The 14,949-nt window shown below is 37.6% G+C and overlaps 3 protein-coding genes across 4 annotated transcripts in view; 2 read left to right on the forward strand and 1 right to left on the reverse strand.

The window, feature by feature from the left end:
• Positions 1 to 2,480, forward strand: LOC114525814 (nucleolar and spindle-associated protein 1-like). The gene is made up of 10 exons (XM_028547254.1): positions 1 to 186; positions 293 to 369; positions 476 to 624; positions 779 to 880; positions 974 to 1,025; positions 1,106 to 1,187; positions 1,297 to 1,386; positions 1,473 to 1,645; positions 1,729 to 1,941; positions 2,038 to 2,480. Exons 1-10 carry the CDS (start codon positions 97 to 99, stop codon positions 2,123 to 2,125), a joined length of 1,116 nt encoding a protein of 371 aa, XP_028403055.1. The 5' UTR covers positions 1 to 96; the 3' UTR covers positions 2,126 to 2,480.
• Positions 2,339 to 12,362, reverse strand: LOC114525812. 2 transcript variants are annotated; one of them, XM_028547250.1, is made up of 27 exons: positions 12,199 to 12,362; positions 11,206 to 11,294; positions 10,737 to 10,912; positions 10,289 to 10,647; positions 9,574 to 9,774; positions 8,722 to 8,909; positions 8,470 to 8,624; positions 8,313 to 8,358; positions 7,828 to 7,967; positions 7,446 to 7,661; positions 7,214 to 7,291; positions 6,996 to 7,135; positions 6,689 to 6,795; positions 6,382 to 6,452; positions 6,153 to 6,260; positions 5,726 to 6,043; positions 5,297 to 5,446; positions 5,148 to 5,174; positions 4,740 to 4,866; positions 4,530 to 4,664; positions 4,246 to 4,440; positions 4,069 to 4,092; positions 3,923 to 3,994; positions 3,539 to 3,746; positions 3,146 to 3,300; positions 2,946 to 3,014; positions 2,339 to 2,485 (listed from the first exon to the last, which is right to left on the reverse strand). In XM_028547250.1, the coding sequence occupies exons 1-27, from the start codon at positions 12,233 to 12,235 to the stop codon at positions 2,483 to 2,485; spliced, it is 3,594 nt and encodes a 1,197-aa protein (XP_028403051.1). In that variant the 5' UTR covers positions 12,236 to 12,362; the 3' UTR covers positions 2,339 to 2,482. The 2 variants fall into 2 exon arrangements, with proteins under 2 accessions (XP_028403051.1, XP_028403050.1); XM_028547249.1 differs by lacking the exon at positions 2,339 to 2,485 and having other exon boundaries at positions 2,684 to 3,014.
• The window catches only part of LOC114525818 (homeobox protein SIX6-like), a 23,553-nt gene continuing 20,475 nt past the window's right edge, over positions 11,872 to 14,949 (forward strand). Inside the window, exon 1 of the mRNA XM_028547262.1 lies at positions 11,872 to 11,887. The gene's annotated coding sequence lies outside the window, so the exon portion shown is untranslated. The remainder of the gene's footprint in view (positions 11,888 to 14,949) is intronic.

The raw sequence follows: 14,949 nt of genomic DNA on the forward strand, positions 1-14,949 counted from the left end.
TAACGACACGCTTGGGACTAGTAGAAATAGTGTCGATTTTCTTGTTTAATTTCAAACCTTTTTGTTATTTGAGGAAAGGTTGTAAAGCAAATTAATATGGATTACACAATAGACGAATTACATGCGATGAAACGCATCGATCTGCAGAAATTATGCAAGCAATTTGGAATCAAAGCGAACATAAAAGTTAGTAGAAAATATATTACGTTTCTCATTAATTTATATTTATAAATGTTTTACTATAGTTTCTAAAAATGCAATCTTAACCAGTGTTGTGTTTTATAATGAACAGACAGAGAAAATGGTGGAAGAATTGAGCAAACATTCTAAACCAAGAAATTTACAAAATGAGCAGAGTAATTCTATACGGTTGGTTAACTTGTTTCAATGAATTGCAAATTATGAAAGTTTCGACTCATTAGTACTAAATTACTCTGGAAGGTAATAAACAAAATCTATAATCAATACATTATAGACCTAGTGATGAAACAGTTCTCAAAGAACCAGACATTGCTGAAGGAATCAAGGATGATCAAAGTGAAGTTGAAGAAACACAAAATATACGCAAGAAAGAAGAAAAGGAGACTCGAGCTACCAAACGAAAATCTGGCCGCAAAGTGAAGGGTGAGGAATAAAGAAGTAGTATAATTTCTGCTATGATCGATGGAGGTTTATATATATATATATATATATATATATATATATATATATATATATATATATATATATATATATATATATATAATATACAAAGAATGTTCCATTATTTTCGTATTAGCACCGAGCAAGATTCCAAGACGCCATGAGAAAAAGAATGAAAATATTAAATTTGAATGCAACACTCCAAAAACTAATGAAAATGGGAAGAGTAAAACTCCAAGTAAGATGACTAAAAGTATTGTAGCTCAGTCAGACTATTAGTTTCTATATAGAGTCTGTTTCAATACTGTATTGTCGTTTTCTATGAAACTAGAAAATAACGCACCAAAAGATTGGACCAAAATACATCAAAGGCAATTTGACAAGTGAGTAGAAATATTTTGCATCACGAAGATACCGTTTCCTCCATTTCTTGAATAACATGACTTTTCTGCGTTCATTGCAGGATGGATTCCCTGGATGTGTATTTGACAAAGAAGCGAAAGAGGGCAGAAGATTTATCCTGCAGTGCAAAGAAAGTTAATCTGGTATAAAATAATTGATATTTCTTCAATTTGTCCACGGTCTACCAATAATTGTGAATTGCTTTAAGTGCTGCATCATGGTAATCATCTATTGATAATCTTGGTTTGCCAGGTGTCGGCAGAAGAGAAATCAACGACAGAGAATAAAGTTATTCAAAGACCAAAACCTCAACCTACCAAGCCAACTCCTGTCAATAAACCAGTATGTTTATGACAATGCTAATCTGTGCTATTCCATGCAGCATCACTGCAGCATCACTTATTTGCCTCTCTTGTTTTTTATATCAGAAGATAGAAGTGGTTGTCACTCCAAAACCGGAAGCGGAAACATTGGCCAACAAAAAGCGACTGACTTTCAATTTCTTCCCCTCAACAAAGGAGAACCCCATTCGGACACCTCGAGCAGGCAAAAGACGAACTACTCTAACAGACACAGAACCAAGACAGGCGACACCATTTAGGTTGAGCACATTTTCCTAAACCACTGCATTATATTGATTCACTGTAAAACCTCTGAATAAACTTATCTTACTCCTCCTCTTAGATTAACGACAAACACAATGCCATTTGGCTCCCCCACTCCAAGGAAGAAGTTCGACTTGCAAGCAAGCCTTGCAAAACCGCTACGTTATAAGCCTTACACAGGTAAACTGCCAACACCACCTTATGCAAAGAACTCACCCAAAATTGTTTCTGTCAAGAAAGCCAATGCCCCCAAAACACACCAGAGAGACATCAAAGCTGTCAAGACTAAAACGTAAGTAGAAAAGACGACTTGCTTCAAGAAGCTCCTTTGTTTTGAGCTGTAGAAGCAGGTGGCCTTATATACTGAATATGCTCCTTATTCTTTCAGTCGCAAGGATCGTCGTATGCAACAAATGAAATCTCAAAGTCGGGCAAGAGAATCAGCTGTGAGCAGAAGACGTGGTCTGATGAATTAACCTGACATTATAAACGATAAATTCCTAGTTTATGTATGTATATAGTATCATATATATTGTATGGCATCTCACTTAATAACTTCAGACCTTCACTATACCCCTTCTCTGTTGTAAATAAACCTTGGTTCCTTTTTTCTTGTTAGAATTTCGTTTGAGCATTCGTGCATGCATCAGCAAGAACTATTACATCTTACAACAACTTAGTAAAACTCACCTCAGTTCTTGTGTAACGTACTTCATAACGTAACGTTCTCTGCTCTCAGCAATTTCAAGCAACCAGCTAGTATTCGCACTGAGCCTCAGCAACACTTTGCAACACTCAAGCAGTCATCTTGACAATTCACTCCTCAAGTCCACCTACTGTAACAGATAAGCCATGATTCTTCTCTATTCTTCAAAGATGATTTACCAGAATATCACAACCACTAACCATAGTGTTAATATAGGCTTTCTTTTACAATCTAACTGGTTTATGAAAGCTCAAGTTCAAACATATAATCTCCTTTGCTAAATTGGTTCAAATACTCACACACCATAACAATAGTAAAATTTATTGCTACAAATCCTCAAGGAAAAACGGAATCCATGTTTTCCTTACGAATTATGGGAAGATAAAGAGAACAACCTTATTCGAAATACACGTAAAACCACAGTTAATAGACAATGCTCTGACCATAGCTTGACATGCAGGCCGTGAAAAGGATGGAAAGTCTCGCGGATAAATTTGGACATGAGAACCTGTGAAGTGTGAACTCGATGATAAATCAAAAGAGAGACACTATACGAGAACTAGCCTTCACAGTCACAGAATACGGCTTACGCGAGAGTTTCCTCCACTGCTTCGCACATTCACTGAATAAACACTTCCAGTTTCCTCTGATAGACTTTCCTAGAAAAGAAGGAAGTGCAGAGTGTTATAACTCTGTAGAACGCAACGACTCTCGTGCCCTCGCATAGCACATGTTGGAACTAGTCTGCAAGTGGAGTGAAGAATGGCTGGAATTACATGAACCAACTGACCTTCCAAGCTAAGCCTTCCGCTAGAGAGTAATTCAGTTCCCTCTTCGACTCTCCAATACTTGGGAGAACACTGCGAAGACTGACTGGTCGTTTCTTCAGGGGAAATTTCTTGAACTCAGAATAGCGACGTTTTACTGTCATCTGACGTCGAGTAACTAGATATGAACAAACAAAAATCATTTTCTGGCAAGACGACGAATTCTAATTTCTAACTTGAGGATATTCTAATTGGGAAAAGGGATCGAAACAGTGTTCTAATTCCAAAAAAGGATTCTAAATTGTAGTAATTGAGTTTCTAATTAGAAAAGTGATTCTAATCTGAAAAAGAAGCTCACCTTAATTAATAAAAGAGGCTTGCGCATATTATAGTGAACGCATGCATGAATTACTTACGTGGTAATTTCTCAGTTTCCTGTTCAGCAGATTGAGCATCGTATTGTCGACAAAATCCGGCCCAAAATGGCAAGAGTTCTTTCAGGACGATAGCTTGAGCGTCGTCGAAAATAGCGCAATCCTTTTGCTCACGTGACAGCTTGTTGCGAGCGTGAAGTGACTGAGCCTTGTGGACGGTACGACCAGCAAGATCTGAACTGATGTCGATCTAAAAAATTGCACATATTATTATATCCTGCGTCATCACTACAGTCCATAGGGCAAGTTTTGCACAATTTCACATACCAAATTATGTACTATATAACACTGGAGTCCTCTCGAAAATTGTACCAATTATAATCTACGAAACATGAAGTTTTGAGGAAGACCAGTTTTTGGACTTACCTGTACTGATGGAGGTGTTGCCGAGTCAAGAAAACAATCCACAATAGCATCCACTTTCTTCAGTAAGGTCGTCTAAACAAATGATTCATAAATTCAGGATTCTCAACACAGATCTTGTATTAAGAGAAACACAGCAATATACTTACATCATCCATGTACAGAAACAGATCCTAAAAAGAAATATACGTACATATATTTAAAATAAATACATCCTATATCTAGGAGTAAGTGATGGCTCTCTCATTTTGCAGAAGGACTGGAAGAGAGAAATCGACAAGATGTGGAATGCCCACTTTAAATTACTGTCAAAATGAAGTGGCTACCTTATATTTTTGAACTTCTAAGTAAAAGAGAAGATCGTTTTCCAATTTTGAAATACTCTCTCCTTGCACGTCATCGTTCGTATCTAAATATCTTCGAAATAACTCAAGCCTGGGTGACAACACTCCATAGGTTTCGCGAAGCTCGTTCAGAAAGTCCGCTTTATTGTCTTTGGTTGGCTGAACACGACCTGGACCCTGCATGAGGGTAGAATAGATAGAGTTCTTTACGGTGATATTGTGCTGTTGGTTGTTATCATGTAACAGGACAAACCAAAGAAGCTTACCTTTAATTTATTTCTTCTTCTTTTATAGTAAACGAGAAAACTATTTGAATTCAAAGGTGTTTCATTTTTACCATGACCCGTGCTGGTGTGGTGAACGTGATGGGATTGAGCGGCTGGTTTAAACAGTTTTTGAGCCTAAACATAATTAAAATATTTCACATTTGTGTGAACAGTTTTCAAGAGAAAAAAAGGGGGGAATGTTGAAAATACCTTGTGAAACTGTTTGAAAGACGCCTGAATCTCAGGATGAAGGTGATCCTGAGTTTTCGTGAGGGTTGCTGTTGAAGGTCGACCATCTTTGATTTCGAATGGAATACGTGGTGGAAGATCTACGCACCTGAAAAAAAAATTTGAAAACGTTCAATACCAGTTCTTATTATATGGTTTGGGGTATTCCACTGAGAACTAAAACACAGGTCGTTTACTTGTCGTCTTTGTGTGCATTTTGTCACTCATAATTTAGTCCATATACCAGAACATTACACGGTTCCCTCGAAGATACGATTTTATGTATAAAATCTACATCTTCTCGCCACCGTGTAATATCTTATATATATGATGATAAGATCAATCCTGTTTCATTTACTTAATCAGGCTGAATTATAAACTGTCACTTACTTCCTTGAGGATTCATCAAAGTAAGTCCTGTGCAGAAAGAGATGAATAAAAATCTATCAATAACGCTATACCCACGGCTTTCGGACAAGATGATTTAATTCAAACTTAGTCACTGAGTTTGGGACAACATGTTCGAGACTCGTACTTACTTAAATATTTGCGTAGCACGTTCCGTCCTCTGGGACGTGCTGTTTGATGGGATTGATTTGTACGTCTCAATGTCAAGATACATTGCTAGCATGTTCATAGCATGGCTGCCCTCCGAGTTTTGAATATAATGTTTGAACGATGACATCACACTAGCGGAACAAACAGAAAAAAAACTTGGCAAAACACAGTCGCAAGCAAATAAAATGTTAAGACACTGCAGCATGGCAGATAATGGTTGCAGTTATACTTCACGTTTGAAACTAGTGTTCGTGCTCTATCAATGCAGAGTATACTGTACTGTAGAGTGCATGCAGAGTATACTGTACTGTACTTGATATTGTGTGTAGAAATGCTAGCTTAAGGGTTATCCAACATGTAGGAACTTAGTCTGGAAACAAAATGGAAGGAAAACAAAAACTCAAACTCACTTTTTTTCATTTAAGAAATTTTTAAACTCAGGAGTTGGTTTCTCCTCAGTCTCCGCTTCACTCTCCTCGTCAACGCTATCATGTCGTTCTTTCGACGGGATTTTCGCTTTTTCTTTCTTTGGACTAAACTTGACAGTTTTCTCAACACTTTGTGGTGGCTCTGACGTCCTCGATTTCATCATGCTTCGCTTCTTTTCCCCATTTTCGGGCGATTTATACAGGGAGGACATACTCATGCGGGTCGTTTCGATGTCTTCTGCAATCGTCATGGCAGTGTGAAGACGTCTCTGTCTTTCTGAAGGCGATGACTCGGGGTACCTGTCGCAAACGAGGAATGTACTTTGATTACCACAACCAGTGTCATGATTCTCAATGAGATAAGACACTCCATCTCGTTAGTTAAACTGTCCACAAAAGTTCAACAAACCTTGGATACCACTTTCCAGGAACGAAAATACTCTGATACAAAGATCCTGCATGTTTACTGTCGTTCTTAGAAACTGTGGATCGTTCTCCAATTGACTTCTTAACAAAGCTGTGGACGGTTTAACATAACATGATAAAGATTATCATTCACATGTAGAAAGGGTTCATTTAGAAAGCATGTGATGAACATGATATATAAACAGATTAGTATGAACTAGTAATTTTTTTACTTTTTTAACATTGTCTTTTCATCTTCCAAATATTTGTTCCACGGCGTTCTCAAGACATCCAGCGCGTGCTCCTGGTGGAAAACAAACGAATGAGTACAACAGTTTGTACAGGATTAATTTGTCACGAGATCAAAGATTATCCTTGAAATTTGCTCTTTGAAGATTTTCAACAGTGTTCCCTTCAGTAATACTCACAAATGCAAAAGCAGATAATGGCAGCCACTCTCAGGCTTCATGTTTCACTTCATGTTTTACGACAAGAGTATTTAGCAATTTTCAAAAAATAATCATGAGTAATCATGATTACCTGGCCAGAGGTAAATAACGAAGACGACACTTCCATACTCTGTCGAAGTTTCTCAATAATCTTTTGCTTATTAAGTTCGCTCATGTTCACCACAGACTCGTTGCTCTCTGTAACAAAGAGCCAGGATTAAACCTGCATGTACAAAACCAAACAGTGCCTTACTCGTCAATGAGACACACTGTTGATATTGCCAGTTAAGATGTCACTAAAACCACTATCATTGCCTCCTGTTAACCCATATTAGCAAGCAACAAACCCACATGTAGCCTCTTCATATGAATGGTTCATGTTTCAAAGTGATTCTTACCATTGGAGAGAAATCGCTTCACGATATTCCAGGCACTACAGATGTGTAAATGACGATCACAACCACGTTGCTCCTCGTCTTTCAGATCCTCAATCGACTGCCAGAACAATAATGTTGACAATTCGTCTTTTCTTTTTGATCTTGATAACAAAATTATACTGTGTTTTTTGAAACTATATTTATGAAAAATAGCTACTCGAAAACATGTTTAAAATTACCTGGTAAGGAATGCACGAAATGGCCAGCCGGCATCTTTCTCGCAAGATATCCCACTTACAAATTCGTTAAAATCATCTCTAAAGAACACACATTACCAGGCAACTTGTTTAGGTGAACTTTCTTGCCAAACAATGAAGAAAAAACAACTCTAAAGGCAGTCAGATTACTTTCCAATTCGGACACAATACAGATCAATTTATATATTTGTCTATAAAGCACTCCTAAAATTACCTTTCGCCATTGCCAGGATCGATAAGCTTCTTTCTCGAGCGTGTTTTGACGTCAGAAAGCGATAGATTTTTTGACCAATCACAGCTCGTTCTGGCCAACTCTGTGCACCATTCTCCGCGCGGTGGTAATGAATGAACGAACGATATCTTTGGTAGAAAGCTCAGTGTTGTTCTATCGTCTGATTGTCGCGACTGGGAAGACGTACTATCATCTAGTCTAAAATTAGATACCATGCTTTAGTGGTCGAACTTTGATCATGATATCCTGAGAACTTTGAACTAATCTGAACCTTTAAAACATTTCACAGGCCTTCCTGATAAAAATACATTTGTGCAGGGAAGTACACAGGGTAAACAAAAAACTACGAAAATCAACATCTTACATCTCACTATTCATCGTTTCTTTGTGGACTAAGAATCGTGGAATCCAGTAAGACCTTAATCTTCGCAATGTATCATATTGTGTTCTCGTAAAGAGATCTTTAGTCAATCCTTCGTGCGTTAAAGCCTCGCGGATCTTTTGCTAAAAAAGACATTGAAATAATTCTATATCTGTACTGATAAATGTATAGATGGTTGATATGTGGATGAGTAGTAGGTTGGTTGATAGAAGGTAACTTTGCTGGTAGAGACACTCTGGTACGCATGTATGAATGATTGGGGTGGGTGTTAATATGTATCAGATAAAAAGTACAAACTACTTTAAGAGTGCACATAGGGGAGAGTGGGTAAGAGATCTTGCTCATAATGACGTCAAACACAGGAAGTCTGATGTTACAGGAAATTTGATTGGTGGAACAAACGAGCCATTGGACAAGCAAAAAAAGCAACAGGAATAAACATCGCTCACAATTCACAAGCAAATTACCTTGGCTTCAACAGTCAAATGACTTTTGTATTTATCATTAATCTCCCTGAAGCATATCAAAGAAAGACAAGAAGATATATATTATTATTCAAGATTTCTCTCGTATATCATATGAACCGGATATAACCAAGATTATTGAGAAATTTTATCTTCATACCTAAACAGTTTAATCCTCAGCATTTGTAAAGCGTTTTCATTTTCAACGTTGGACTCCTCGAGGTTCTTATATTCCTCCACGTCAAGCCAAAAGTTCACAAGATGAATACCAGATGTCCCAGTTAAGAATTCACGAAATTCTTTCATTCCAGAACTCTAGGTGTGGTTAATACAAGTCAGCATGTTGCTGTTAACCGTCTGTCAGTCAGTGGGTTAACCTGCGCGCTGTACGTACAAAAAAAGACGTTCATACCGAATTAAGAGCATCTTCCTTTATTTCTTGAAGGTCTCGTTTATTTTCATCGATGATACTCAGGAGCTCTGCCTCGGTTCTTTCAACGTCTGCTTCATCAAAGCATAGTATTGTATCATCTTCATCAACTTCGTCGAAATCGTTAAGAGGTGTATCACTTTCTTTACTATGTACTCTGTCTTGTAGTCCTGAAGTCAGAGAACAAAGATAATATTCAAAGAAATGGATAAATCGCCTAACGTTTTGAAGTACATCTACACGAAAAATCAATACCAATAGACCTTTCCTCTTTCAGCTTTCAAGCGCGGAATGCGTTACGGTAGTTGATTATCAAGATCAATTTGAGTTGCTATTTCGCCATCTTTAGGAGTGATTTAGTTTAACAAAGAAGCAAAAAGAATCGGCAAACTTTTCTTACAAACAAAATCACTTCAAAGTAGGCGATATCGCAACTCAAAATTGCTTGATAATCAACTACCGTCACGCATTGCGCGCTTGAAAGCTAAAAGGGGAAAGGTCCATTGATACGTTGATCTAGGATCGAGTAGGGCCGCTAATGAAGAGCTGATGTAATAATAATCGAATTTTATGCCAAAGTGTTTCTAAGTGAATGCAAGATAATTGATGAAACAGAAGACGTTTTTTATAGTCTGATGATCTTGTGTTGAATTGAGCCGAACCGTTTTTCTTTCTTATCTCACCGTGAGAAGCTCAAAATTGCTCCGGAAAATGTTTGAATACAGAAGCAACCATAATTTCGGGCGAAAGATTACGCAAGAGAGGTAAAATGCTAGCCCATGGGTTAAACAGTTAATCAGAGGAAGTAATGATAATAATGAATCTTTTGGTTACCTTCAACAGGAGCGCTTTTAGTTCTTCTTAAATAATTTCTTCCTTTCTTACTTCCTTCTCTGGTCTCACACGAAGGCGTAAACAGGCACGTTTTTCTTTTCCTACCATTCTTCATCCGTATACCGCCGGCAGATCTGATCTTAATTCTTTCAGCGTAGCTCATTTCATCGACGAATAAATCTTCATTTGAATCACCGTGTTCTAGAAGTGAACATGAAAATTGTTGAATCATCAGTGGTAAAGAATTTACGAAGCTCTAGTTCTGCGAGTTAGTTGTAGATGGAGGCCCGTCCGTAGTTAAAAGATCACTAGATGTTAGAGAGGCTTTTGACCTTAGCAAAGAGGAGTACAGTAGAACACTTGCGTTTTTTCAATAAAGAGATTCTCACATCATCGCCCTTTCATCGCAAAAAGGTACCCGCAAAAAAGTACTCTCTGCGAGCGCTTGCCATCTTTTTAAAATCAACACCATAGCATTCTCATTGCGAGAGACTCAACCCTCACAACGAGCTTTGACCCTATTAATCGAGAGCGGCTATTAGATGAATCATTGTCTCTAGCAGAGAACTGTAGCGGAGAGTTGTTCTCAGCTCTGGGGTACAAAATACCAGATATTTCGAGGGACAAATGAATTTAACAGAGAGACGACCTATTGGAGAATGAAGCCTGAAACGTATTAGAAAGTTTAGATGTGTTTAGAAATCACGCAACATACTTTTCAGAGTATCAATGAAAACATTAGCTTTATCTTCGCCGTTCGACATTCGCTTTGCAGGAGGACCTTCAAGTAGTTTCAACCTTGTTTCAAGGGCAAAGGACAACATTGCTGGTAAGCTGGAGGAACTGCCCAAGGGTCGATGATGATGATGCTCGTGCACTCTGCCAGGCCACGATGCCTGACTTGCACAATCCACTTGACTGCCATCCCAATCTTCCGAGGATTCTGGTAGCAGCAGTGGACTAGACAAACGACTGTAGCCTCTCAGCTCTAAACGACTTGGTTGCACGCGGCTTGTATCAGAGAGCTTGCGTAGGAGCAGCTTGCAAAGCTTATATTCCAGAAACAAACGACTCCTGTGAAAACGGGCAGGATTTTGAGGCGATGCAATTTCTAAATAAATGCTACAATAAGATTTTTAACAAGAATTAGGAAAGTGTGATACCTCAAAAAGAACGGCAGTCTGTGCTCTTTTATCCACAAGGATATAGCACTTTGTTGAAGAAATTTCCCATCTTCATCAATCAGCTCCTGAAATTCTGAGTGATTTTGAATGTTTGCAGCTGGGCTCTCCAGGTAATATCCTTCAAGTCGTTCATATCTGAGCGCTGTTCCAAATGCCTAAGAAGTATAAATTAAACTTTATAAAACATACAATCATCTAAAGAGGGTTTTCCAGTAATGCATGATATCATTTTGTGTATGAATTAATTGTTTTCCATTGGGCAATTTGTTCCTGATGAGTGGAAGAGATTTCAGATATGAACCAGGAGATGATATGAACTACCATCCACAAACAACAAAAGCAACCATGAACAACCAAGAATTATAACTAGCATTGGTAAAAGCATATTTAAATTTCTGGTCAACAAGTATTATTGCTTGTCAAGGTGATCAAGTGTTCAATGTCTCACCTTTAGTTGAAGGAAAACATTAAAATAATCAACAAAGACATCATCATATAAAAGTCGGTCTTCCAATGTCGCAGCACTGACAAATACCACTAAATAATAAATCAGATTCAAATCACTCAATTTTAGAAACTAATAATGGATGCTATGAAAATAATTTTAATAATTGCGGAATGTAATGCAGGTTGGTTAAGGGAATCTCCATTTGGAAAGTTCTATAATAAATTGCTTCGACAACTAGGTCACCATTTGGACAGTTGATTTCAGTTTGAAAATGGTAGCTATGGACCTCTTATGTTCATATTTTTTGTTGTTAGTCTATAGTTCATGTCTATAGTATCATGTTATAGTTGTTGTACTGATTATTGCATCACCCACTGCCACTGGCCTTTATAAAGTCTCTTTGTGAGAGGTGATGCAAGTAATGTCAGAATTGGAAAATTAAATTAAACTAACTTGCATGAAATTAAGGTTGCTGGAGTCTGCTAACTTGTCGCACCAGTATGAAGAGTCACTTCCCACCCTGCATGACAACCAATCTCAGCCCCACCCAGTATCCCACCCAGTATTTTGATGGTGATGCGTTTAAGACTGCTGGTGAGCCAGCTCAGATGATCATCTTGTGACCCCTTGTTATGTGGTATTATGACAAATTGGTAGATTCTTAGAAAACTGCAGCTTACAGGTAAGTCTCCTTTAATTTTCCAATTTATACATATCAAACACTCTTATGTCTGCAAAAATGTACTATTATCGTCCGTTCAGACCAGTGAACTGGTTCAGACATTACTTTGCCAATACTATGCGTTCATTGAGCGCCTTCTAGGGCCAGTTTGTTGTATAAAGCGGTCCAAAACGAAATGAGAAAAATCAGTGAAAATATGCTTGGATATCCTCATATACATCTATATATGAAAAGTGTTTTGTCTATAAGTTTACACAGCTTAGCGTGATTAGAACATGCAAGATTATGTTCTAAGCAAACACAATTTTTACCTTGGCTTTGTTCCACGTCTAAGCTGATATCTCTCATCTCTGATAAAGATGTTGCGAGCGAACGTGAAGTTGTTCTGTAAAAATACACAACATTTTGTTTATGATAAAGATTCAGTATGTTTACATCTTCGTGTGAGCCTAATGCTACATCGCACTATGAAGTTATTGAGGTTTAATCCGTTTCCTTGACAATATGGTAATGTTTTGTTGGTTTTGTTATTAATTACTTTGCCAAATTTGGACAAGGATGAAAATTGATATTTCATATTCATACATATTTAATTGTGGCAATTTTGTTACTTTCCTTGGCAAATTAAATGAAAATAGCGTGATATAGATTCATATAACTGATGATATGGCGGTGGAACTAAATTCGTAATAAAACACACACGTGAAGGAGGCACTAAAGGCAGCGACTTCGAAAACTTAATATTTTTAAAATTAAAAACGAAAAATCTTTTCCGATATGCCTTCACTGGTCTACGGGCAGGGAAGGGAAGGGGAGGGGAGGGAGCCTCCCCAGAACATAAAATTCCCGAAATCAGCCGTATACAGGCCCCAATCAACCATGTGTATCATGTGTCCATAGTGCCAGGTCTATCTATCAGTGATCTATCTATATCAAAGACCTAACCTTCTTCTTTAGTCAGATTTTTTTCGTCATTAGTCATGATTGATAGAGATGTGAGGTTTGCGACTTCAAAGATAATTGTTAAAAACATTACCATACTATTTCAATCTCACCTTTTCTCTTTACGTTCATCTTGATAACTGGCTGTTGAGATAACCTAAAAATGAAAAAAATTACATTTAACGAAATAAACGAATCTATATACCAACTCTACGGGGAGGGGAGGGGAAAGGAGGCTCGTGGAAATACCGATAGTTCCGACAGTCTTTTAAGTCTATTTTTGAAAATCTTAAGTCTAAGCGGACTTATACCAGTCCATTAACACAATCATTCATAGCATTTTTATCATTTCCGCTGAAGTTTTTAGTTCATCAAGAAAGTCTATCATGCATTTCTTGCATACGTCATTTTTTAGCACTCGATTTTTTCTTTCACTTTATGACATGCCCATTACTAACGTATCGTTGTTATGGTGTTTTATTAGGGTATATATAACTATTCTCAACTACATTTCAAGTGTTTTTGTATTGTCCCCTCAAGTGGAATATAAGAATAAGATATAAATACCACACAAAGGCGACAGGGTGATATAGATATGAGGATTTAGACTGCGAAAGAATGCGATGCTTTTCCTGCGCGTGTCAATAAACAGCCTTGCTTTTATCATTCGTCGCCGTGGGCAATAAAAAAGTAAAAGTATATTGATTTGTCTGTATAATAATATCAAGGAGAAACGGAAGAAGCGAGGTTTTATTACACGAGTAAGAAGATTAGGGCATTCTCAAGGTGACTTTTCCCTTTTTGGGCAACGAGGAACTTAGGGAATAAATCACTCCTATGCAATCTGAGACATAAGTAGTATATTCTGTCAAAGCTTAGACTTTGCAAGTAAGCGGGGATATTTCTCGGCTGGTTTTCATTTATGCCTTTTGTTTTGCTTCTTGCCGTGCTACAACGAACGCAGAGAGAAGACTAAGAATCGCACTATTTGCTCCTTATTGTCTTTCAGCAAAATTCAACTTCACGTTGAAAGAAGATGGCATTCCCTGTATGGGGGAATTAAAATGCTAATGACATGTAACGCCCCAAACACATGACGATGAAGCTTGGAGACCATTCATTGCCATGGGATGAATGCTTCTTTATAAAGCAAGCACGAGGCCTTAAAGTTGCACAATGTGTTGTATTTTTACGTCTTTGATGTCCTTCATCTACCCTCAAGGCTCCCATATATTGTTCGCACTAACTCAATGCACTATACTGGTTTGTTCCACTGATCTGTATATTAAATATTGGACTGTTTCCTGCCGGTAACAACTTGGAAAATGTTCCTACGATAAAATCTTTTGACTATATAAGTTAAAAGGGCGGTTGTGATGACTGTAATATATAATTGTATAATACATTGTAGGCTTACCCATACGCCAATCAATTATAGCCAGAAACTCACCAGGAAAAAAACACGAAATTCTTTGAATATCATTAAGATGTCACTCACGTGAAAAACATCACTTAACCAGAGCTTTATAAAAAACTAATTGATCTGTTTTCGCGCAAAACACATTTCGTATTTACTTATATAGCTGATATTTTGATCCGCGTATATTAATGCTCGGCTCTTCAGAAGTGGTAAAGCAGATTAAGGTTCAAAAGCTTAGCGAAATACTGTCCATGCATTCCTGCATCAATACTCGGCCATAGACGCTACCGACGCAAAAAAACTATTCTAATTTTGTTTCATGTGGGTTTTCCAACTTCGAAGTTCCTTAATTCTTACACGGGAACTCAGACGTACAGACCTCTGCGTGGGAAGGTTTACAAGCTTATCTCTGCGCCATTCTACTGGTATACCATCCTGACCATGAAGATTGCAGAGTATCCGCTTCCACATGGGTGGAACCTGAACACCCGAAACTTTTTTGTTTACTCCACATGTAATGCGCAATTATTTTGGACTATAAGAAAAGCATTCTAAGCTCTCAAACAACGCATTCCAAGACGTAAACTTCAGCTCTTTAAAAGGTCATCGGACGATCAAAAGTATTTCAGTTTATCTATCATATGATACACCGTATCTGTGTCTGTATTTATAAATACCTGAAAGATAAAAGTAATATATA

Source organism: Dendronephthya gigantea, unplaced genomic scaffold, assembly GCF_004324835.1.
Source record: "Dendronephthya gigantea isolate DGI-Jeju-01 unplaced genomic scaffold, DenGig_1.0 000035F, whole genome shotgun sequence".
Taxonomy (NCBI): domain Eukaryota; kingdom Metazoa; phylum Cnidaria; class Anthozoa; order Malacalcyonacea; family Nephtheidae; genus Dendronephthya; species Dendronephthya gigantea.

Bases quoted from the DNA above. Each gene is read 5' to 3' on its own strand.
- LOC114525814 (XM_028547254.1), top strand. From the start codon at position 97: ATGGATTACACAATAGACGAATTACATGCGATGAAACGCATCGATCTG. The intron at 187-292 runs GTTAGTAGAAAA...TATAATGAACAG, and splicing joins GAATCAAAGCGAACATAAAA to ACAGAGAAAATGGTGGAAGA. The intron at 370-475 runs GTTGGTTAACTT...AATACATTATAG, and splicing joins GAGCAGAGTAATTCTATACG to ACCTAGTGATGAAACAGTTC.
- LOC114525812 (XM_028547249.1), bottom strand. From the start codon at position 12,235: ATGAGAGATATCAGCTTAGACGTGGAACAAAGCCAAG. The intron at 9,775-10,288 runs GTATGTTGCGTG...GTTCACTTCTAG, and splicing joins TTTCATTGATACTCTGAAAA to AACACGGTGATTCAAATGAA. The intron at 3,995-4,068 runs GTAAGTATATTG...TCATTTGTTTAG, and splicing joins TGTTTCTGTACATGGATGAT to ACGACCTTACTGAAGAAAGT.